The 25,425-nt window shown below is 41.1% G+C and overlaps 1 protein-coding gene across 4 annotated transcripts in view; it reads right to left on the reverse strand.

Annotated features, from left to right (window-relative positions):
- arid2 (AT-rich interactive domain 2) overlaps positions 1-25,425 on the reverse strand; it is a 57,227-nt gene that overhangs the window by 20,079 nt on the left and 11,723 nt on the right. For 2 of the 4 annotated variants that reach the window (XM_079817023.1, XM_079817024.1), the window contains exons 4-15: positions 23,545-23,678; positions 20,440-20,658; positions 20,288-20,355; positions 19,069-19,138; positions 18,685-18,944; positions 16,516-16,612; positions 16,233-16,442; positions 14,385-14,549; positions 8,980-9,055; positions 8,764-8,898; positions 8,472-8,671; positions 3,664-5,759 (exon numbers count right to left, since the gene is read on the reverse strand). In XM_079817023.1, coding sequence (XP_079673149.1) covers positions 3,664-5,759; positions 8,472-8,671; positions 8,764-8,898; positions 8,980-9,055; positions 14,385-14,549; positions 16,233-16,442; positions 16,516-16,612; positions 18,685-18,944; positions 19,069-19,138; positions 20,288-20,355; positions 20,440-20,658; positions 23,545-23,678 — 3,730 coding nt within the window. The remainder of the gene's footprint in view (positions 1-3,663; positions 5,760-8,471; positions 8,672-8,763; positions 8,899-8,979; positions 9,056-14,384; positions 14,550-16,232; positions 16,443-16,515; positions 16,613-18,684; positions 18,945-19,068; positions 19,139-20,287; positions 20,356-20,439; positions 20,659-23,544; positions 23,679-25,425) is intronic. The other 2 variants (XM_079817026.1, XM_079817025.1) reach the window with 1 other exon arrangement.

Below are 25,425 nucleotides of genomic sequence, written 5' to 3' on the forward strand. Positions count from 1 at the left end.
CCTATAGGGTTGGGTACCGAACTCGGTACTTTTAAGGGCACCGACCGAATTACGTTGTTACTACCGAGTAGCGATTCACATTAAATCAATCGGTAACTAATTTCGGTACCTGAGAATGCATATTGTGATATGGACTAGTGTCTGTGAATATTAAACCGCAAAAAGACCATTTAAATACTAATCATCTGAGCAAATTAATGCATAGACGCGCGGTTTCCATCTCTGCCGTCTCATATGAGGACATGAACACACGAACGTCATCTCCAGAGACACTGAGTCACTTCATGAGCATTTTACCGTTTCATTTGAGAAAAACGACCGTCATGTCATAAACACACAGAAACTCAAATTCACGGCAACCCATCAAAATAAAAGTTTGGCTAACTTGACAAATAAATCACTGTTGTACAGTAGAATTTAGATACGCCTCAATGTAATAATAATACTAACACTAATGTAATAATAATAAATTATCAAAACAAAATTTTTCTTCATGTTTTAATTTTAACGCCCAGTTATAAAGCTCAGTTGTGCAGCACTTTGTGTGACAAAAAAAGTTTAATTAAATTAAAAGAATTTCAAATCATGTTTTATGTCTTCATTTGATTACCAGAAAATACATAACACATCATTTGTGGGAAATCTTTTCATAGAAATTAAATTAAAAAGAGAAAATAATAATATGGTTGTTTTTATGAATTAAATTAAGTACCTAGTAGCTACTATTTACTTCATTTTTGAGTCCCTTTAATGTTAATACAACAACAAAAGACAAAGAGAAAATCACTCGCTGCTCTTGACTGAAGAACTAATACAGTAGCTTTAATAAGAATCAATGTATATTTTATAGTGAAGTCTGTGAAGTGTTTTATTTTTACATTTATTCATTCAATTTCATACTTAAATGCTGCTGTACAGCTCTGAGCTGCCAGTGTAAATCTTTATATATATTTATTTTATATTATACAATACACTAGGAATGTGTACAAGGGTTTTAAAGTAAAGTTTTAAGTTTAAGGTTTTTCAATTTTTTTTAAAGTAAAATGAAGAAAGAGTATTGCAATTAAAAATAGTCTTTTTTTCTCCTTAACCTCTTGCTGTTCCTGTCGCATAAGAATAGAATAACAAAAAACTGATGTGACAAGCCATCAGAACCGAACCAAACCGAACCGAAAACCGTGGTTAAAAACCGAGGTGTGTATTGAACCGTGGACTAACTGTATTGTTGCATCCCTAGTTTCTACAAAATAAAACCGGAGGGTAAAGGTCCTTTCACACTGGACGCGATTTTGACGCGTGAATAATTTGCGCGATGGTTTTATTTTTTGATCAGCTGTTTGTGTAATGAGTGCTTTCACACCGAACGCGATTGTGCTGCGGCGAAAAAACTGTTTATTTTTTTCGTTTCGATGTCGATTTTTTTTAACACTCGCAGCGTCAGAAAAGGCTTAAACCAATCACATACAAGGAAACAAAGGTGATGAAATGTCCAGTTGATGTCACTAGCCATTCAATCAACATTAACCTTTGCCAGGTGTGGCATTTCTCACGAGATTACAGCTGTAGTTGTGTGTACAGCTGTACATATGCAGATGTGTTTGCCCACTATAGGCTACAGATAGCCATTATAATCAATACATTTATTTATTTTTTAATCTAATTGTGTCCGCGACTATAGAAAGTGAATGTGTTTCCGTCAGTACGACTGTGGCACTTAAATGTTTACATTGTGACTCAACTGGAAACACAGCAGCTCCGGATCGAGCCGTTCCTTTAAGTCAAGTCAAGTCAACTTTATTTATATAGCGCTTTTAACAATGTAGATTGTTTCAAAGCAGCTTTACAGTGTTAAACAGGAAAATAATGCAGCATAATTTTATTCAGCTGTATAGCCATTCTGGAAAAATTTCAAGTATCATACAGTGACAGTGTGGGCTTTAGATCAATAATTTGATCAGTAATTTAGTTTAAATGGTTAATTTAGTTTATTATTTAGATGTATTTCGATGTTTAGTTGAAAAATTTAGTGCAATCTAAATCTAGTGCTTTAGAGTGTGTGTGTGTGTGTGTGTGTGTGTGTGTGTGTCGTCAGATGCGCTGCTACCGTCTCTGTCTGGAGGAGCTCCTCAAATTGTCCCACGGACATTTGAAAGTAAGTGCGGAACCGGCCATGATAAAGTTTTAGCTCCTGTAGATTAGCATACTCCCCTTCAGACTCTCTGCTCTTTAAGACCGGCTGCACCAAAAACCTTCTTCTCTGTCTTTTAAAGAAAATTAAAAGCTCGTCTCCACTGAATGATTACGTGTCCGTGTTTCTCAGCTGTCGCCGCGAATGTTTTGGAATGTTGGAGCTCTGACACGTCGCAAACTCGCGTCGCGGCTGATGTGAATGGTTTTGACGCGAACTATTCGTACACAAAATATTCACTTTCCGCTTCGCTTTTTCGTTACGCGTCCGGTGTGAAAGGGCCTTAACGCGGGTATGATGTCATTGATATACGACACACACTCCGAGTCCTGGTTAAAATCCCTTATTTCTCTGGATTTAAACATTCTTGGAAACATTTGGGATAATGCACACATACAGGGAGTGCAGAATTATTAGGCACGTTGATTTTCTGATCATATTTTTTTTCCAGGCACATTTGACCAATTCCAAACCACAGTAATCCTAATAACTACTATTGATTTAGTATTTAATAATGTATAAGTGATATATAATTGTTCATGAAGGCTGGAAATGAAAATCACCTTATATTCAGGTGTAGAGGTGAAGAATTCATCTTCCAGAATCTGGCAGTACGTTTTGGGAGTTCATTTTAGTCCATCCTGAAGTCCGTTTTGCAGAGATGGACTAAAAATGAACTCCCAAAACGTACTGCCAGATTCTGGAAGATGAATTCTTCAAACAGTGGTACTAGAGGATGTGGTGCTGGTCCTTCAAGAGTCACTCTCAACCTATCTGTCCATAAAGCCTATAAAAAAAACCTTCTTCATGTATTTTACAACACTTCAGCTTGTGATTCTTATCTAGTGGGGGTTATTTTTTAGGATTCTTTACCTAACTGAAGTCTCTGAGATCCTGACACCTTCACTTCTGGAGACTCCAGGTAGGTTCAGCTCTGGAAAATGGTGGCGCTGGAGACTAAAGGGTTCCTGATGGTTTCACCCTTAATTCTTCACCTTAATTCTTAATTCTTTTGCAGTTAACAGGTGTCTTTTCTTCACCACCTGTTTTTGTCTGACCCTGCTGACCCAACGAGCATTTCACTGTCCAATGGTCACGCCTTAACTGCAATGTCTAGTATTGCATTAGTATTGCATCCTTCTCATGGGCATTTAATACTTTTTGACTTTTCAGTCTGAGTTAAATCTCTTTTTCGGCTCAATTTATCTGTAAAAGAAAACATGCCTAATAATTCTGCACACCTGAATATAAGGTGATTTTCATTTCCAGCCTTCAAGAACAATTATATATCACTTATACATTATTAAATACTAAATCAATAGTAGTTATTAGGATTACTGTGGTTTGGAATTGGTCAAATGTGCCTGGAAAAAAAATATGATCAGAAAATCAACGTGCCTAATAATTCTGCACTCCCTGTATATAACACTGTTCTTTGGATATTTGAACCCAAAAATCATTAGATGAAACATTACCTGAGCATTGGTTTCAGGAAGCGGCGAGGGCACACTTGGTCTCTGCTGTGCTGCATTCTCTATTGCTACTTTTGCTACTGTGCTTGGGTCTGCGCCCGCCGGCACCGCCACCATGGTGGCGCTGTTGCCAGCATTGTTGGGGTCGCTGATGGTCACTATCCGTACACCCATTTTCGTGGGGATCCCGGAGGACCCTCTGTCCCCGTCCTCCAGCGGTCTCTTCAGCGGCCGGCTCTCCATGGTGCCGTTAGCAGGAGGCGGCTCGGAAACGGGCGGAGGTGGGGAGTGGTTATGAGGTGGGTGCTGTTGCCTCACGCCCAATGTCTCTGAGTTGGGCCCGTTGGAGATCTCGGCGCCGTGGCTGGGCCCATTGGCCAGGCGTTCTGCCTGCTCTGCTTTGGCAGTGTCCGGCTGAGGAGCAGCAAGTCCATGCGCTTTCTGAGGCGACAACACCTCCCCGTTCCCCATGTGTTTGGAAGCCTTATGATTTGGAATGTTTTTGCTTGGATGGGAACCAGCGTCCGATCGCTCAAAGTCACACACCCCGTTCACCATTAGCTTTTTCGGGTCGCTTTTTCCAGGGCCTTCGCTTCCGCCCTGTGTCGCAGGGCCATTCGGCGCCTGCATAGCCTCAGCTTGGCTGTTCCCTGAGTGGTAAGGAGGTAGACTCGAGTCGAATTTCCTCCCGTTGAGCAGCTTCGGCCCATCCACCTCTGCCGAATCTCCATTGCTGGCTTTGGCCGAACCATCGGCGACCGAGTTGTTCTCCATGACCTCGATCTTGCGCTCATGCACGTGTAGTCCCGTGGCGTCCTTGGCCTCCTCCTCCTTTTGGCAGATGATTTTGTCACCTCGGAAAGGTGGAATGGGCGTGGCTCCCGCGATTGGCAGAGGCGGAGTCAACTGCAGGCCGATTGTGGGCGGGGTCTGCGCTCCCTGGCCGGGGAAGCCAGAGTTTGGCACAACAGTGAAGGTAACTTGGTTGCTGGGCGCAGCCTGGAGGAGCGTGCCAGGGGTGGAGGTGGAAATGATCTGGCCGGGTAGGATGGAGATGGGAACGGCACCGGGACTCTGCATAAGCTGCACGTTCAACTGCGGTTGAGGTGGCACCGAACCGCTGTTGGTCACCTGGTATACGACTTGCGGACTGGGCGCCCTGGTGGGCGGAGCGGGAACTTGCGGAGCGGGGAGGATGAGTTTTCCACCAGGGGTGGAAGGACCACGTTTCGGAAGCAGTAATTGTTTAATCAGACTTGATTCTGTGGAGGTAGGCTGGGTTGGGGGTGGAGGAGGGGGCGGAGTCTGCTGAAACTGCCGCTTGACGGACAGCATCTGGCTGACTGTGTGTGGCTGGGAAGGGTTTGGGACCGGTGCGTTCGGAGAAGCGGGAGACGCCGTGGTCTGAGGACTGGGATTGGTTAGTACGATTTGATGAATGGCTGGGGCGAATGCGGTGTTCGGTTGTTGATTGGGACTGACAATGACTAGGCTTTGCTGTTGCGTTTGCTGTTGAGGTTGTGGCGACTGCGCTTGAGGTGCTGGTTTGGGGGCGATGTTCTGAAATGCAACACGAGTGGTCACAACCTGCCCTCCCGCCATTAGGGAAGTGCAAGGCGCACTCACATACTGAGGCGGCGCAAGCACCACAGCCTCTTGGGAGCGCTGCTGGGCCACCGATTGACAAACTCCTTGCACTCGACCTGTAAAAACGTGTCCCTGGGGCGGAGGCCCCTGCTGGATCAGTGTAAGAGGGGGGTGATGGAGCAAGGGCTGCTGGGAAGGTAAGCCGCTGTGGTTGGGAACTGCGGGTGCAACAGATGCCGTGGGGATGGAGCTCTGGATCATGGCCGTTTTGAGGATGTCATTGGGTCGTATGGGAACTGGGGCGGTGGCTGGAGGGCAAGGGGGAAGTGCAGCTTGTCCTGGCGGGTTCATGGGGAGTCTGGGAACAGTCGGCGCAGGAGCACTGGGAGCACTGGGAGCGTTGGCGTGTGACGATCCGTGCATGGTGAAGGCCACCTGTGGTGCTGCCTGGCCGGCAGTAAGGCTTGGTGCTGGTGCCCGGACAAGCTGCCCGCCCACACCAGGGGGCAGCGCTGCGTGAATAAACAAGATGACAGACTTATCAGCACATTCAACACTCGAAAGGCTTTGGTTTCACTCTTACAATCAGAGGTGGACAAAGTACACAACTCCATTACTCGAGTGAAAGTAAAAGTACTACTGGTCAAATGTTACAAGTGAAAGTTGTTAAAAACTATTTTTACTTAAGTAAAAGTACAGAAGTACTTGCTTTTAAAAGTACTTAAGTATCAAAAGTAAACTTCCTTTTTTATGTCAATGCATTATTTTATTATTGTTGCATTGTTGTGTAAATGCACGCTATGCCATGGTGGTTTAAGCCAGTCAGCGATGCTCCATATGTATAAATATGCACTCTATATATGGAAGTGACATGGGTATTTCATGTTGATTTTAACAACAGTGGCATGAAAAAGTATGTGAACCGCTTGCAGAATCTGTGAAAATGTGAATAATTTTAACTAAATAAGAGGGATCATACAAAATGCATGTTATTTTTTTTAGGGCTGTCAAAAGATTAATCGCGATTAATCGCATCCAAAATAAAAGTTTGTGTTTACATAATATACATGTGTGTCCTCTGTTAATTATTTTTTATATATAAATACACACACATTCATGTATATATTTAAGAAATATTTGCATGTATATACATTTATATAATCTATAATATATATAAATATTTTATATATAAAAATAATTTTTTTCTTAAATATGTACATGAATGTGTGTGTATTTATATATAAATAATAATTAACAGAGTACACACATGTATATTATATAAACACAAACTTTTATTTTGGATGCGATTAATCGCGATTAATCTTTTGACAGCCCTATATTTTTTTATTTAGTACTGTCCTGAATAAGATATTTTACATAAAAAATGTTTTTACAATCCGGTTAACCTGGGGTCCTATGATTTCAGAGATGCAGCAAACACAGACAGAACTGTGGAATTGTCATAAAAAAAAGTGTGATTTACTGTATAAAATGTAACAATTTTCATCCATGTTTTAATTTTGACGTTCAGATGTCATTTGATTAATTTTCAATATTAACCCTCTGGTGCTCTTCGTTTAGGGGTTGCGTTGGTCGTCTTCCCGGTCATAAGTGAGAGGACACCTACAAATTAAACTTCCTCCACCCCAGTATAACCAATGCAATTTATTTTTCTTCAATAATATTTTTTCTTTTTAATTTTGTATTTTGAGATGATTTGATGGTGTTTTTTTATATTTATGCAATAATTATGGTCTATTTTTGGCATTGAAAATTATACAAAAGCATTTTTTTTATTTATTATTATTGCAGTATTTCAGGTTAAAATAGAGACTAGGCCTTCAAAATAAATTTTTTTTGAAGGCAGATTTGCGTCCTCTTTTGGAATTATTTAAGAAATCATGCAACCATGTGTGTAATCACTAGAGGTCTCTATGGAGAATTCACTAGTTCTGTTTTGAACGCATTTAATGATTTTTTTGTTTATGTTGATGGATTTGAATATATATTAAAAAAAAATCTCAAAGACTATTTATTATAAAGTTTTGGATATTTTTTTGTTGTTAGAAATATAGATTTTTTTCTGTGAATGTGTTTTTGCAGATTTCCCATTCATTTCCTATGGTGGTCATTTTTGACCGAAGAGCACAAGTGGGAGTATTTTTTTTACGACCAATTAGCATGCTCGAATCATGCCCTCAATTTTTGTGTGTGTTTACATACCTAATGCTAGAAAAGTCACCAAGTTTCATATCATTCTGATGAAGATTTAAAAAAAATCTAAATGTGGTTCATGGGTTCAGTTTTTCATAGGTGTGTGTGTGTATAAGTGTGCGTGTGTGTGAGTGAATGTGTCAATATCACACTCTTGATGTTTTAGTGTGTCACCACTTTACTACTGTGTACTTTTTTCAGCACCGTGGCCGATTTGTAGATTGTACACAAATATTTGGAGAATTTTTGTGTTTTTGCCGATTTCCCATTAATTTCCTATGTTCGGTCATTTATGACCGAAGACAGTAATTTTTTTACGACCAATTAGCATGCTCGAATCATGACCCCAATTTTTTGGGTGTGTTTACATACCTAATGCTAGAAAAGTCACCAAATTTCATATCATTCCAATGAAGCTGTGATTTTTTTAATTTTAAAACAGAAAATTTTCCGGTCAGAAATGACCAAAGAGCACCAGAGGGTTAAAGCATTGATTCCATAGGGAACTATTATTGCTAAAATGTAAAATATATTAATGAATTGTTAAAGTTGTATGAATTCAATTGATTGTACATCCTATTTTCTCATTAATATATTTAAAATAAAACTAAACCCCCCCCCCCCAAAAAAAAAGAATAAAACAGATTTCAAAAGGCCCCATGTTAATGTTTTTTCTCTCTTTTTTACATATTTTCAAGGTTAATAAAGTTAAAATGTTTTCTGAAGGCTTCTGAAACACAAAAACTATCTGTATCACTGGCATCATCTCTGTTTTTCCTTAAAAATGTGTGAAAGTTTCTGTGACTGTGCAAAGTCCATGAATATTTAATGAGTTTAGCACTGAGGCCGTTTATAATGGGCTGTCTTTTGCTAAACAACTCACTTTAACATTCTAAAGCTGTATATTTTTGGCACCAAAATTCGGCACAAAACCGGTGTTTCATAAGCCAGAGTGCTAAAATAACAAGTGTGAATGTAATTAATGCAGTCAACTAATAATAAAACTGTACCTGACTGGGCCTGAGGGGTTTCTGAGGGGGCTTCATGTTTAGGAACTAATGCAGGACTGGCCTGCTGCTGCTGCTGCTGATAATAAAGCTGGACAGGAAGAGGAATTGGCCTCTTCCGCACACCAACCACATGTATTTGAGCCTGCCCACTCAGCCGTGTGTCCTCCACACGCTTCACCGTGTGATTAGGAAACAGCGTCCTGGGAGAAACACACAAGCACAACGTTGATTTTCTGTTCAACATGCGCCATTCGGGACAGCATCTGCCCGTTGAAAGTTCCAGTAATCTCACCTCAGGCATTTGTAGAAGTTGTTGGATGTCAGCACACCGCCCCGTGCCATCTTGCTGCAGGTGGCCAGATATTCGGAGTACATCTCAGAGCGAGAGACCGAGCCGTCAGGATGAACCTCAAAATGAGCATTTAGCCTACCAAGAGCAGAACGCATTCATAAAACACCAGAACATTTAACGGATCTGAGAAGCGCAAGAACGAGGGACAAGTCTTACCACTGATTTGTGAATTTCTCTCCGTCGACTTCCACAATCCCAGGCGGAGGCGTAGACTGCACAGGTGCCCTGTTCACTGCAACCAAACAAACCCAAACACAATGTAAATAAACGCATTAGCACAGTTACTGCTAATCGTAGTCTAATCTTACGACTAGTTCAAAATGCTGTGCTTAAAAACATCACATCATCATACATTATTCAGACTACAGCTCAATTTAGGCACAATCCATTTGATGTGTCGTTGTGATTAGAAAACAATGGGCATCAGTAGGGATGCACCTAAAAAACGTTGTATTTTTCTGCCGATTTATCCGGAAGTGCGCCCGCGTGCACATACACCAATATTGCAAATCATTCTCGAACATGTCACTTGTGTGTTACAAACGGAAGCTGGAGAACTGAGGGAAGAGACGAGATACGCTGAAGGGAATGAAGAGCCGCTTTCCTGCGCAAGCTGAAGTTGAGCGAGCTGAAGTTGCGCGAGCTGAAGTTGCGCGGGCCGAAGTTGCGCGAGCCGAAGTTGAGCGAGCTGAAGTTGAGCGAGCTGAAGTTGCGCGAGAGCTGAAGTTGAGCGAGCTGAAGTTGCGCGGGCCGAAGTTGCGCGAGCCGAAGTTGAGCGAGCTGAAGTTGAGCGAGCTGAAGTTGAGCGAGCTGAAGTTGCGCGAGAGCTGAAGTTGCGCGAGAGCTGAAGTTGCGCGGGCCGAAGTTGCGCGGGCCGAAGTTGAGCGAGCTGAAGTTGCGCGAGAGCTGAAGTTGAGCGAGCTGAAGTTGCGCGGGCCGAAGTTGCGCGAGCCGAAGTTGAGCGAGCTGAAGTTGCGCGAGAGCTGAAGTTGCGCGAGCTGAAGTTGCGCGGGCCGAAGTTGCGCGAGCCGAAGTTGAGCGAGCTGAAGTTGCGCGAGAGCTGAAGTTGAGCGAGCTGAAGTTGCGCGAGAGCTGAAGTTGCGCGAGCTGAAGTTGCGCGAGAGCTGAAGTTGCGCGAGCTGAAGTTGAGCGAGCTGAAGTTGCGCGAGCTCAGCACAAGTGTAGATAGTGAGCGTTTGTTCAGCTCAGCTTCTCACGTGTTGGATCGGATGAGAACGAAACAGATTAACTTGTGACAAAGCCGAAATATTTCTTTTTGTATCCTAAAGAAGAACATGCATGCACTTTAGAAATGAAATACTATCAGTTCTGTAGCCTATAGGATGATCATTTTTATTTGGTAACACTTTAGAATAATGGTCATTAGTTAACATTAGTAAACTACATTAGTTAACATGAACTTATAATGAACTGCACTTGTAAAAGCGTTTCTTAATCTTTGTTAATGTTAATTTCAACATTTACTAATACTTTATTAAAATCTTGTTAACATTAGTTAATGCAGTGTGAACTAACATGAACCAACCATGAACAGCTGGATTTATATTAACTAACGTTAACAAAGATGAAAAAATACAGTAACAAATGTATTGCTCATAGTTAGTTCAGTAAACTTGCACAATGTTCTTGAATAAATGATTTATAAAGACGCCTGCATGCCAGACAGGGACATCGACTTTACATTTTCAGTCTGAAGGTCTGGCTAAACGAGACTACACAACACTGTTTATGCTAATGTTTCCAGAAGTCAGTCGCTAGATCTGCCTTTTCGATGACATCTCACACGTCGTTAAAGATGGCAAGCGATGATTGGTTGGAAGCAACACGTAGAATTTACAACAAATTTAGGAGTCATTTAGTAACTTTGTTAAGTCTGAACCTGGATTTAAGCAATATTAACGCCAGATATTATTACTATTGTGATATTAATATCAATTTCAACACATAGCATTGATGAAGGAATTTATCTTGGTGTTTTAATCAAACTGCTGGAAAAAAATATTGCAGCGCTGAATTCCATAATTAACAGATGCAAATATACAATAAGAGTGATTCAAAATGATTAGATTTTCCAGTGTGTTCTGCATCGCTGGCTCTAGTCGGACACCATCTGGGTTTTTTTGGGCCGATTTAACATCGCCTTAGTGAACGAGTCAGTGCACGAGAATAAGAGCAAAGAAGTCAAAACAGTACAGATAGAAGGCTGTTTAAATTTTACATAATCTTACCAAGTGTTCCTGGGCGAATATTTTAATATTAGCATGAGCGGAGGAGAATAAAGAACGTGATTAGCAGGATTGATATTCAAAAAGGTAAGAGCGCGCTGCTTTGTTTACGGTTTGTGTATCTGCAGCGTCGGTTTCCCTTTTTGAATGACGAATATAGGCTAGGCCTGTCGCGATTGGTCGATACAATCGACTGCGTCGACGCTGTTAATTAGTCGACGTCAATATTTTTAGTCGACTGGGTAAGTTGGGTACGATATGAAATTGTATTCAGTGTTTCCCCTAGGTTTACAGCTTTGGGGGGGGGCCTCCCGCAACTACTAGTGTCGCGGAGCTGGAGTGTTACGGATACGAGGTGTTGCCATAGACAATAAATTAATTAATTTGGTAAATAAATATAAACAACATTTATTTATACATCACACAACTATTTACAACACAACAGAGGTGGGCTTAGCTTGAGTTGTTGCTCTGGATTTTGTTGCTTTTAAGAAAAAAAAACAAATTTTTGCCTGTTTAGGTTCGTCACCTTCTCCATTGCATTTTTACATTTTTACCATTAAAGTTACTACACGCAAATCCGTGTTTTTTGTTGTTGTTGTTGTTGTTGTTTTTTTGGGGGGGAATATATTTCAGGGCTCAATGCTAAGGAATTTTTTTTTCAGAATTTTCACTGACCCCACCACAAAAAACCCACAAATAAAATAAAATAGGCCTAGTATTGTTTTTGAGCCATATAAGCTTAATAAACAAGGTTATGACTCTAAAAACTAATATCCTAACTCATATATTTTTTTAGATTGTTAAAGACCATCAGTAATAAAATAAGAACAAATAATCAAATTATGAGCAAATGCACAAATAAATACAGCAGAACAAACATATACAAATGAAATAAACATATTTTCATGTAGGTCTAAACTAGATTGTCAGGTACAAAAATAGTAATCAAATGTAAAATATCACTGCATAGTCTGCATAAAATGATATGCCACTGCATATAAATACAGATTAACCCTTATTAAAAGTTATTCAGTCAAGAGCAGTGAGTGATTTTTTTTGTTGTCTTTTGTTATCTCAATATTTATATAGCCAATGACGATATTTTCCGGCTTTCCATGTGTGTTCACTGTTATACGGTAGGGGGCGCTGTAGCGCATTTCCTGCACGAGAACAGAATCTCCTGATCAAAACAGCCGAAGAAGAAGGAACGCGCGCTATCATAAGCAGATGCATTATGTAAAATAACGCGATCATCACCATTAAACAGCATATAAATCACAACTGCCTAATGTTATTGAATGAAATGTCAACCCAGGACGAGTTCTAGGACTGTGAGGCTTTGGGGTGTTGATGGACTCGATCTACAACATCTGTGTTTTGTTCATCGTTCGAAAATGAGTTAGTCTTTTACAAAAACATGATTTTTTTCAGCTTTATGCTCAAAATGTTGCTTTTTCATGAAACTTGCAACATTCAAGTGTTGATTAAAAAAATAATATATGAAGCTGGAATAAAACAGTGGGTCTGTTCTTTCTTTTGATATATTGCATGTTTAGATATTCTGTGGACCATTAAAACTTGTGAAAATGACCATAAATGCTGGCGGTGACTGGCAAATTTCATGTTTACGTTCATTTAAAAGACCTAACCGACTATGTTTACGATGATACTAAACAAGACAGTCATTTTGATATAATTTTGTGTGAATATTCGCGCGCTGTGAGACGCGTGGCCGTGCGTGTGTGTGTTGTGTTGCTGCCCTTCGCGAGTATGAAACTGAGAGACACACTTTCTCGTCTATGAGCGCTTGAATATTTAAATTGGCAAGGCTTAAAAATGCGCAAATGATCAGTTTCCGTGAAGATGCAGCTCTGGGAGTGTCTTTCACGCTGGCACTGGACCATCGGGCAATTCTTATTATCGACCATAATGACAAATATTTTTTGTCATTCATTCAGGGGGGGCGGGGGGTCGTTTTGGGAGGGCGGGGCGCCCCCCCAAAACAATGGTAGGGGAAACACTGGTATTAGTACCGGTACTTTAAAAACGACAGCACTCTAATAAGAGCAGTATTTCTTAATGTGTGTGTCGATGTGAGGACGTGTGTGTGAGCTCTGCTTCCACCGTTCATTAAACAATGGAAGCAGAACAGTCAAATATATACACGCAGCTCAGAGAAAAGAACGCAACAGAAAAGTGCGACGCGCCGGGACATGCTCGTGCTGCCGAACTCTGACCTGAAGCGCGCGCGCAGCCGCACACACGCCATTCACTCAGACACATTGCGACGCAAGTTTCGCGGATTATTGGGTTTGAATGGTCAAAAATATAAAATACACGTCCTGGCGAGTATTCGGGTAAACGCAGTCGGATATGTGCTTAGTAAACGCATACAGAGTTGAATGAGAAATCGGGTGTTACAATGAATGTGGTTCGTGCAGCTCTTAAAGGGCCGGAGCTCATATTCTGTGTGAAGCCGGGCAAGAACATGCCGGACAAGTGAGTTTATAGGGGTTTTGAACCCTAAAACAATGAATAGTAAGTTCTGTCATATTATTCAATTACTTTCACTGTTTTTTTTGCCATGGTATGGATTCAGTATCGGATGGTATTGAGGCATTTTAGTCTGGTATCGTATCCAAGTCATAATTTTGGTATCAACACTATCCTATATAAAAAGTATTTGCTGATATTCTCTTTTTTTGTCATGTTGGTTTACAAATTTGTACCTTTTTACATTTTTACTCTTTTAGTTTTACATTTTGTCAAGGGCTTGTTTACATTTATACTTTTCTTTTTAGTACACTACTGAAGGCCAATGTTGCAAGTTAAATTAAATGTTTTTAAGTAAAATTGTTGAAAATTATAGCGATAAATTAGTCGATAGATATAAAATAGGCGTTAGTGGCAGCCCTAATATATCTGCAGAAATAGACAGTTATCTCCTTCAGAACGCGCATGCTAGTCGGCTGTAGTTCTCTCGGTGTGTTCAAGTGCAGCTTTTTTTTGCCCTGACGTGAGACGACAACACAGTCGGCTTTCATCAGCGCTAGTTCTGTGGCGTCGGTTTGGCGAGTCCCTACCCTAAAGTGGATGAATGACTAGTGACTGTATCTGTCTAGTCGATTTTAATATGTATATTTGATATTTGTATATGCTTGTTTATACGTTTTTTTAACGCCAGGCCAGCTTCTTTGGCCATTTTCATGACGACAAAAACCTTTTTTGTTTTGGGTTTGTCCTACGTTGCATTGTGTAAATGACTGGTTCCCAATGGTTATTAAAAGAAAAAGTACTTCTTGTGATGCTTACCAGCGCCAGGAGTGCCTTGCGTAGGAGGGGGAACGTGCTCCACGAGCTGCGGTCGAACCTCTGACACCTGAGAGCTGGAGGCCTGATGCTCGATGAGCTTCACTGCCGTCAGGGCGTCGGGTCCAAACGTGTGCAGGTCCACTGACACCAACCGCACCAGAAGATCTGACATGCATGAACACAAACAAGTCAGGTCACTGCTCATCATGGTTACTGATGCACCAACATTTCTGCAACCGAAATGGTTTTGAAGGGCCGAAATCACTGACCAAAAGTTAGCACTTCTTTTTAATTGATTCTCATGATCAGATATTGATTCTTAAAGGGGTGGTTGCATGCGATTTCACTTTTTTAACTTTAGTTAGTGTGTATTGTTGCTGCTTGAGCATAAACAGTATCTGCAAAGTTACAGCGCTGAAAGTTCAATGAAAACGGAGATATTGTCTTTTAAAGTTATGGCAGTTTATTGCCTACAAAAATGGCCGGTTTGGACTACAACGAGCTTCTTCCCGGGTTGGTGACATCATGAACACCTGCTATTAACATAAACACTGCCCCCGCGAACACACAACAAAGTGTGCGAGGCCACGCCGCCGTCATTACGAAAGAGAGAGAGCTGTTGCAGAACTATAAACTACATCTGGCCATCTAACCGATCTAAGACTATTGCGTTTTTCGGAGGGATGGGCTTCACAGAAGCAGGAAGCAAACGAGCCGTTCAAAGGACAGTGGAGACAGCGGTGTGTAATAAAGGTTAAATATAAGAAAAATATGGCGTTAAAAAAAAAAAAGAAGTATTAAGACATGTCTCATAACTGCGCCCCATAAACACAACCAAGCCTAGAAAAAAAACACGGAACCGCTCCTTTAAAGGGTTAGTTCACCCAAAAATGAAAATTCTGTCATTAATTACCTACCCTTATGTCGTTCGACACCCGTAAGACCTTCAGAACACAAATGAAGATATTTTAGTTGAAATCTGATGGCTCTGACATACATAATCTAAAAGACACTAAAGACGTCGTTACAAAGTCCATCTCACTACAGTGGTTCTACAATAACTTTATGAATCGGCGAGAATAGTTTTTGTGCGCAAAAAAACCCTAAATAACGACTTATATAGAGATGACGATTTCAAAACACGGCATCATGAAGCTTCGAAACGTTATGAATCAGTGAGTCGAATCATGATTCGGATCGCGTGTCAAACCGCCAAACTACTGACTTTGGCGATCCAAACTGCTGATTCGACTCACTGATTCATAACGCTTCGAAGCTTCATGAGGCCGTGTTTTGAAATCGTCATCACTATACAAGTCGTTATTCAGGGTTTTTTTGCGCACAAAAACTATTCTCGTCACTTCATAAAGTTATTGTAGAACCGCTGTAGTGAGATGGACTATGTAACGACGTCTTTAGTGCCTTTTAAGGGTCTTGAGAGTGAACCGTGCATTGAGCCAATGGAGGCCTTTCAGAGCATCAGATTTACACTAAAATATCTTCATTTGTGTCTGAAGATGAACGGAGGTCTGACGGGTGTCGAACGACATGAGGGTGAGGAATTAATGACAGAATTTTCATTTTTGGGTGAACTAACCCTTTAAATGTGCTCTTTAATGTGGCGTGATGGATCGCTGTAGCGCCTCAGCTCAAACAGCACAAGAACCGATTGTTTCTTCCTGTTTACTACCAGTTAGAAGCATGAATGAACATCAGAAGGTATGCTAAAAAAAAACAGTGCAACTTATGAAATGTATCATGTACTCGCTCAATAATTCTGCATTTCGATGCGTCACTAACTGATGGTCGGCTGAATGCATTTCTCATATGTAGCAGGTGAACGGGTACCTATGCTTCTCTCCACGGAGGAGATTTTCGAGCATGTGATCTCCCCGAGCTCGGCCAGCTGGTACAGCACCTCCAGAGCCGAGATGACCAGCATGATGTCCGGCAGCGTCAGGAGGGCAATGACTTCTCGGTACGACTCCTGATCCACGTACTCGCAGATCAGGACGCCGTTATCCTCCACTTTGCTCAGGTTCCCCAAGATTTCCATGGCTGCGGGAACACAAATGGATATATTTAGCAACAGAAAATCGCAAGCTTCAAACTCGGCCAAAAAGATACTCACCCCTCATTTTGAGAAAACGATCCCGTGACAACAAACATTTCGTGATGGTGTGAAACATCAGATGCGTTGTTCGGAAATCAACTGGATCCAACTGAAGCTGGAAAAGGACAAACGGAGAGGTTTAATAGAAGATCATGATAAAATCAGCCGACAGAACCACACATGGAGCCAAGAGAGGGTATGATGTATTCTTGTAGGCAAAACCTAGTATTTCTGGTTCTGAAGTCAATGGGTTTTTATCATTAATGTGTCCGGCATGTACCTGAGTGTGACGTGACATACTGTGGATTTAAGCTCATCCAGCTTTTACAAATTATGTTATTTAACATGTATACATTAATGACACAGAATGATGTAATATACTGACACCGAGCGGTTCACTTAAGCCATAACCGACTATATTTACGTTATATATTCCACGCGAAGGGCATTTTGACAGCTTCGTCTGTATCTGACCATACAGGTGCAAAGAGAACTGAATTTGGGATCGTACGCAGGTGTGCGTGTCATTTAGCGCAATACCATATTGTTTCACAACTTACTGCGCATTATAACTCTTTTTGAGGAGCCATGTTAAACTTGATCTCCTCCGCGCTTTCTAATATCCCGCCTTCACTAACTGCAAGTTAATCGATAATGAATTGTGATTGGATGGTAATTTTGTTCTCCAAAATATACTGACGAGACTGGCCATCTTTGATTAGGCTCTTCTCACTCGACTGAACACTGCTACTCACTTTTATGTGATCAACTAGCAAAGACAATTTAGGAAGGAAGAAATATGGGACAAAACATGATATTTTCATAAGTCGGGACATTAAAAATAGAGCTGACATATGGGGCTGTCCCGGGGGAAAAAGGGACGTCTGGTCACCCTAACCCTAACTATTCACACTATTTATACAAAAAAAAAAAAAACTTAATGCACAAGTTTTGTTTACTCAAGTTGCCGGGTTATTTGTTTGCATGCAAACCAGGACAAAAGGTTAATTCAATAAGCTGATTTTTGGGAGTTATCATTGTACCAGTGCATATGTAAATGTGCTCATTGTCAGCAATAATCCAAAAGTCAATGAAAAAAAACCTGATAAAGGGAATCAGTGTGATACTAACTTCCAGGTTGGCCTACAAATATGTCATCACAACCACTCTAGGAAAAAGGGGTGTCCAATCCTGCTCCAGCAGAGTTTAGCTCCAACCCCAATTGACCTATCGGTAAGCCCCTCCCCTCGAACGCAGATGAGCCAATAGCAGTTGAGTATCAGTTGCGCCGGGACCGGAACTCAGACATCTTTAGATTTCAGTGCCATAGAGAAACATTATCCGAAGCTCTCATCGGTTTGATGGTGTTTATGCTACAGAAATGCTCAAATGTCGTGCCTGAGGTTCTGTAACACTGACTCCAGCGATCCTGAGAGGATTTTCTGTTTGACAAACTCTCGTTAAGTTACGATTAAAGTCCCAGCTAACATACAAACCGAAATAACTAACTGTTCTCACGTCATGTAGGTCAAAAACACGAAGGTCTACATTTCAGTGCCTCTCCATATTAAACTGGTTATATGTAAATTAATTTAATTTTAGATGTTTAAGGTCTACATTATCTGACTCCTATTCTGATGGGTATTATAGTCTACAGGTGGTGAAAGGAAGAGCTCGCACGCAGTTTATCAGAGTTGTTTTGCAGATACAAAGTTTACCAGTTATTAACTTCACCCCCGAAAAGTCATAAGCTCAGTGTGTATGTTTGTTTACTGTTAGTTGTTTGAGTGTTTTTGTGTAATTTGCTGTGTGTGTTAACGGTAATGCAACGGAGAGAGATAGTTTGTGAATGAGACGTTAATGCGCACTTCTTATGCGTTGTTTGTTCAGCTCTTACGATGATTTTTTTGGAGTGAAAAAGGACATAATAAACCATCAGTAAAGTTTGGCCATCATTCGGATGGGATATACGCTACATTCTGTGTCCAAAAACATCTCAGGATTGGGTTTTCACACTGACAGCTGTCATTGTAAGATATAGCAACTCCGTTTGTTTGTCCGAGTTAGCAACAGTAACTAAGGGGGGCGGGGCTTACCCGATAGGTCAATTAAACACACCTGTACCAGCTAATCATGGTCTTATTAGGCATACTAGAAACTTGTGTCTTTTCGATTGCGAACTCTGACCTCTCCGGCGACGTTTCCGAGCGTGTCGAGCCCCAGCTGCCGTAGCTGGATGAAGGTGCAGTGTGCACACAGCAAGAGGAAGCGCAGACATGTGCGATTAGCTGCCAGGAGCTTGATGTTGGCCTCCTCGAAGGACAAGTTCCTCAGAATCATTGCCACCTGCAACACCCGCTGGCCCTCCACGTCCCCGATGCCCACACTGCGAGCCGGGTGAAAGAGAGTGCAGACTTCCCTCGTCTCCAATCCATCTGAAAATAGCACTGCGCACGCTTAGTGTTAAGTAATGCTCGGTTAAAACATCTCGACTAATCAAAGTGAAACTACACCATCACCGCATCAAAGGAAACAAGAGTAGCCGACACGCAAACACACACACACACATACTTTGGGTTGTGCAGCTCTTGTCTGAGATGAGATCTTTGACTTCATTGTCTTCTATGACATCTTTCCAAAACTACGAAGACAGGACGAGTGAGTTAAGAACACAAGGAGAGAAGAGCAATTTATTAGGGCTGGGTATTGACACCAATTTCACAATTCGATTCAATATGGATTATTTTGGATGTGTATCAGGTATAATACATGGAAAATTTTCTCAAGGAAAACTAATTTCTGAACTAATGCTGTAAACTATGGGAGTTTATCATTATCCTACTAATATTGAAGGTACAAATTAACAGATTTGTATACAAACACTTAAATGACTGTTTTTTATATATATATATATATATATATATATATATATATATATATATATATATATATATATATATATATATATATATATATATATATATATATATATATATATATATATATATAATAATAAAGTTATAATATTAACTTTACAATTACATAATCATATTTCTACTCCAATTAGGTTTTTGAAATATAAACATTTTAATGGTGGCTGCATAAAAACTTACCAGATTTATTCATACATACATGCATTAAATATTGACGAACATTAACAATGAATATCCTATGTAATGGTGCATATAATAAGCAAAACGCTTCTATCTAGAGTTATTTTTTCTAGCTGACTAACGAGTTTACGGACACTGGATATGGTTTTTCTGATGTAAGTGTGACGTTACATGACTTTCTGTTTACAAACCGTTTTACTGACGTCTTTCTGTGGTTGAAACACTGATTGAGCGATTCTATGTGACATGATACAGATTTCGGTAAGTTGTCTTGTATCTTTTAACACACTTTCAGAAGCTCATTCATGTTTATTTCGCGCTGTTACTGGTATAAGGTGGAAGAGAAGATCTGTTCATGTTTGCTCCGCGCTGCCAGTTCTCTTGAGCTGAAAGCGGCATTTATGTTTTTAAATTTCGTAAAAAAAGACGTAATTTGAAATCTGAGACTGTTTCATATCAATAGTAATAAAGCACAAAGATTATTGCGATTTATTGGATGGGAGGTGCGCAACAATGGTGCGCACAAACAGGATGACAGATCGATTCTTGGGATTTAAGAATCGATATTGTTTCGTAAAAGTGAGAATCGATTAAAATCGAGAAATCGATATTTTTTACCCAGCCCTACAATTTATACAGTTATAGTAAAAAGAAAACATGCACTGATCTTTTCTCACCCTCACAAAGTCCCGTGACGTTTTCTCCCGCCAGTCTGTCCCGAATACAGCAGAAAAGCTGCCTAATGCTGAAAGACAAACACACATGTGAATGTTAAAACACACGCAGTCCCGAAGCGCAAATACTCTAGCATCCGCAGAAGCGAACGTACAGTCGTCGAAGACTCCAGCGTGCGCCAGCAGCAGCGTGACGAGTTTGGGCTCTTTTTCTAGCTGCATGGCATGCTTGCTCTCGTTGGACAGCAGCGTGCACACGTTAATGGCAAAGTCCACCTCGTTCGGGAGCCCAGACAGGAGAGACAGCACCAGTTTGTTGTAATCGGATGGAGGGACGAAATCCGTCGACAGCCCATAGCTTTGGCGGAGATAGTCTGTCAAAAAGAATAAGCAAAAAAGAGGTGGTTCTCAGAGATCCAAACAAAAATATCAACACTCCTCACTACATCAGCATATGGAAGTCAGGTGTTAATTTGGCCCTATGGTTAAAGGGAAGAGCTTTGAGTTTCTGTGTGTATTTGTGTCTAAAGTACAGACTTCGGTACCAAGTCAGTACGGAAATTTTAAATGTGCCGATACCAGCATTTCCCTCTGGCATTTTGAGCGCTTTTGATCGGATTAGTTCACTTTCAAATAAACTTTTGCTTATAATTTACTCACCCCCTTGTCATCAAAGATATCCATGTCTTTCTGTCTGCAGTCGAAAAGAGATGAAAACATTTCAGGATATTCCTCCATATAATGAAAGTCAATAGACCCCAAACGGTTCAAGGTCCAAATGAGAGGTTCAGTACAGCTTCAAAAGGGCTTTAACCCACATCAAACGCTACCAGACGATCAATAAGCGTCTTATCTAGCCAAACGATCGTCTTTTTTTTGTGTAAATAAATAAAGTTTAAGTTTTATAAGCACAATTGCTCGCCGTGCTCTGTTCAGTGTTGCGCGCCCGTGACGTCACAAAAAACGCAATTAAGGTCACGCTAGACGCGCAACACTGAACAGAGCACGGTGAGCATTTGTGCTTATAAAACTTAAACTTTATTTATTATAAAAAATAAAAAAAGACGATCGTTTCGCTAGATAAGACCCTTATTGATCGTCTGGTAGCGCTTGATGTGGTTTAAAGCCCTTTTGAAGCTGTACTGAACCTCTCAATTGGACCTTGAACCGTTTGGGGTCTATTGACTTCCTTTATATGGAGAAATATCCTGAAATGTTTTCAAAAATCTTAATTTCTTTTCGACTGAAGACAGAAAGACATGGATATCTTTGATGACAAGGGGGTGAGTAAATTATAATCAAAAGTTTATTTGAAAGTGAACTGTCTGTGATTGGCCATTGTGTTCACACGCTCAACATACATGTCTGTGATTGGCCATTGTGTTCACATTGTGTTGTTGAGCGCATGAACACAATGGCCAATCACAGTCATGTATGTTGAGCGCGTGAACACAATGGCCAATCACAGTCATGTATGTTGAGCGTGTGAACACAATGGCCAATCACAGACATGCATGTTGAGCGTGTGAACACAATGGCCAATCACAGACATGTATGTTGAGCGCATGATCACAATGGCCAATCACAGTCATGTATGTTGAGCGCGTGAACACAATGGCCAATCACAGTCATGTATGTTGAGCGCGTGAACACAATGGCCAATCACAGACATGCATGTTGAGCGCATGAACACAATGGCCAATCACAGACATGTATGTTGAGCGTGTGAACACAATGGCCAATCACAGACATGCATGTCGAGCGTGTGAACACAATGGCCAATCACAGACATGTATGTTGAGCGTGTGAACACAATGGCCCATCACAGACATGCATGTCGAGCGTGTGAACACAATGGCCAATCACAGACATGTATGTTGAGCGTGTGAACACAATGGCCAATCAGAGACATGTATATTGAGCGTGTGAACACAATGGCCAATCACAGACATGTATGTTGAGCGTGTGAACACAATGGCCAATCACAGACATGTATGTCGAGCGTGTGAACACAATAGCCAATCACAGACATGCATGTCGAGCGTGTGAACACAATAGCCAATCACAGACATGTATGTTGAGCGCGTGAACACAATAGCCAATCACAGACATGTATGTTGAGCGCGTGAACACAATGGCCAGTCACAGACATGTATGTTGAGCGTGTGAACACAATGGCCAATCACAGACATGTATGTTGAGCGTGTGAACACAATGGCCAATCACAGACATGTATGTTGAGCGTGTGAACACAATGGCCAATCACAGACATGTATGTTGAGCGTGTGAACACAATGGCCAATCGCAGATATGTATGTTGAGCGTGTGAACACAATGGCCAATCACAGACATGTATGTTGAGTGTGTGAACACAATGGCCAATCACAGACATGTATGTTGAGCGTGTGAACACAATAGCCAATCACAGACATGCATGTCGAGCGCGTGAACACAATGGCCAATCACAGACATGTATGTTGAGCGTGTGAACACAATGGCCAGTCACAGACATGTATGTTGAGCGTGTGAACACAATGGCCAATCACAGACATGTATGTTGAGCGTGTGAACACAATGGCCAATCACAGACATGTATGTTGAGCGTGTGAACACAATGGCCAATCACAGTCATGTATGTTGAGCGTGTGAACACAATGGCCAATCACAGACATGCATGTCGAGCGTGTGAACACAATGGCCAATCACAGACATGCATGTCGAGCGTGTGAACACAATGGCCAATCAGAGGCATTTAACATTCAACAGCGCTCAAACTGCTGGAGGGAAATGCTGGTATTGGCACAATGGTTTTCTCAAATGAAATAGTGAAATACTGGTGAAGCTCTTATGTGTTTTCCTCATATAGTGAGACGGCAGATACTGAAAACACACGTGTTGTAGACCAAACTGCACTGCTCATTTGCACAAAGAAACGCAGAAAATGCTAACTTTACACGCATAGTCTTTTTGCGCTTTAATATTTCACAGAAACTAGTCCATATAGTCCAAGTATGAGCGGTACTTACAAAGGGTCTCAAAGAATAGAACATTTGACAACGCACAACAAGAAAAATGTACAACCTACACCAATCCTCATATAAAGGGAAATATCATCTGTCAAGTCTGACAAGAGTTTGGTGGCAGGAGCAATTTCCTTTGTGGCATTCTGAGTTTTCACAGGTGCAGTTCCAGGGCACATTTGAGCCAGCTGTGTGTGTGTGTGTGTGTGTGTGTGTTACATATATAAAGCTCATCTGTACCTGATACAGTGTGTTGCTGGTAGTTGTATGACGTGGGTATTGCACCAATCGGAAGCAAATGTTTAGGATTCCCCGGCTGCTCCTCTTCATCTTCCTCTCCAAAGTGATGCACCTTTTCATACTTCTCTAAATAGCTGCAGAGAGACCAGAGAAAGACATCAACACACCGAATGACAGACAGACAGACAGACAGACAGATATACGCTCATGATCCCGGGGGAATTTCAAGAGACATGAAGACTTTAACATCCAGACACATTTGTTTGCTGCCCAGTGAGCACCTGTTTAAAAGATTGAGTGGTTATAATAGTATCATACACATTATATTAAATGAGCAGACGTGGGTTTGGAGGGATACGCAATTTAACCCGCCTACCTCGGGGACTGAGAAACAAACGTGCTTTTGTGGGTACGGTTTTTAAGTGGTTGATGCCAATAGGAGATATTTAGAGTGGCTGATTGCCAAATGTAATAACCACATATATAGAATTTAATCAAAGCGTACTTTGCACAATATTTCATTTGACAACGCTAGCTCTTCCAACAGTTGTTGGCGAAGACAACGACCGATTAATCGGCCTGTTAAATGCAATGAGAATATGCAAATTCAAAGTCTGCACTGCACCATTCTAACAAATCACACGTTAAAAAGACTCGAACTAAACACATTACCATATCACACAACTCTCATTCTGTGTGACGTTCGGAGAGCATGAGCGGTTTATTCCGGGAATCAGGGATCAAATGCTATTGTGAGTCTAATAGTAATATTCAGTCCAGCTCCGCGTGTTTGAGTGTGACTCATGAGTGGTTCCCTCAACTGAATGAGCTTTCACTTTTGCACACACACACACACACACACACACACACACACACACACACACACACACACACACGGACAGACGCTTCCCACGTGCTACAATACAAACCCTATAAATAGATATCTGCTCACCATAAACACACTGGACTGTGTATTAGGATTTTAATTAGTGATGGCTGATATTCAAGACTATAAGATAAGTGCATCAATTTCGTGAATTGAGTTGATATGCATATCCATACTATGTTGCCAAAAGTATTGGGCCGACGGATGAGTCTGGGTTTGGCGGTTTCCAGGAGAACGGGACTTGCACTGTGCCAAGTGTAAAGTTTGGTGGAGGGGGGGGATTATGTGGTGGGGTTGTTTTTCAGTTAGTTAGTTAGTTCCAGTGAAAGGAACTCATAATGCTTTAGCATACCAAGACATTTTGGACAATTTCGATTTATTATTTTTTACCATGCCTTTATGACATTCTTTGGATCTTTGAGTTTTAGAGGAATGGATTTTAAAATGGAGGGACAGAAATCTCTCAGGTTTCATAAAAAAAAAAAAAATCTTCATTTGTGTTTGGAAGATGATCGAAAATCGTATATACATGTTTGAACCGACATTAGGGCGAGTACATGACAGATTTGTCGCATTTTTGCTCGCAAGTTTGATTGACAGGCGATCAGACCAATCACATCGCAGAATCTGCCGTTTTATCCGACAAAGCAGTCAGGAGAGTTAGTAGATTAACATCGGTGGACTTGAACTTGGAAATACGGTGCTGACGTCTTGATTTCTTTTAGTGTTCACAAGCAGCTTTAACTGAGCATCACAACACATTAAAGAGCCACAAAACGCTATTTATTGTTAAAAAAAAAAGAGGCAAATTTCAAAGTTGAGACTTTGTTTCATATCAAAAGTAACTTGATCTGTCCTGTCTGTCGGCGTGTTGTCAGTGTCCTCTTTGCTCCGCGATGTGTTTTCTCTATGTGAGAACGTGTGTGTGTGTGTGTGTGTGTGTGAGCCATGGCTTGTCGGACATAGCAACAGTAACTAAAGGGGGCGGGTCTTTG

Source organism: Gobio gobio, assembly GCF_949357685.1.
Source record: "Gobio gobio genome assembly, chromosome: 5".
Taxonomy (NCBI): domain Eukaryota; kingdom Metazoa; phylum Chordata; class Actinopteri; order Cypriniformes; family Gobionidae; genus Gobio; species Gobio gobio.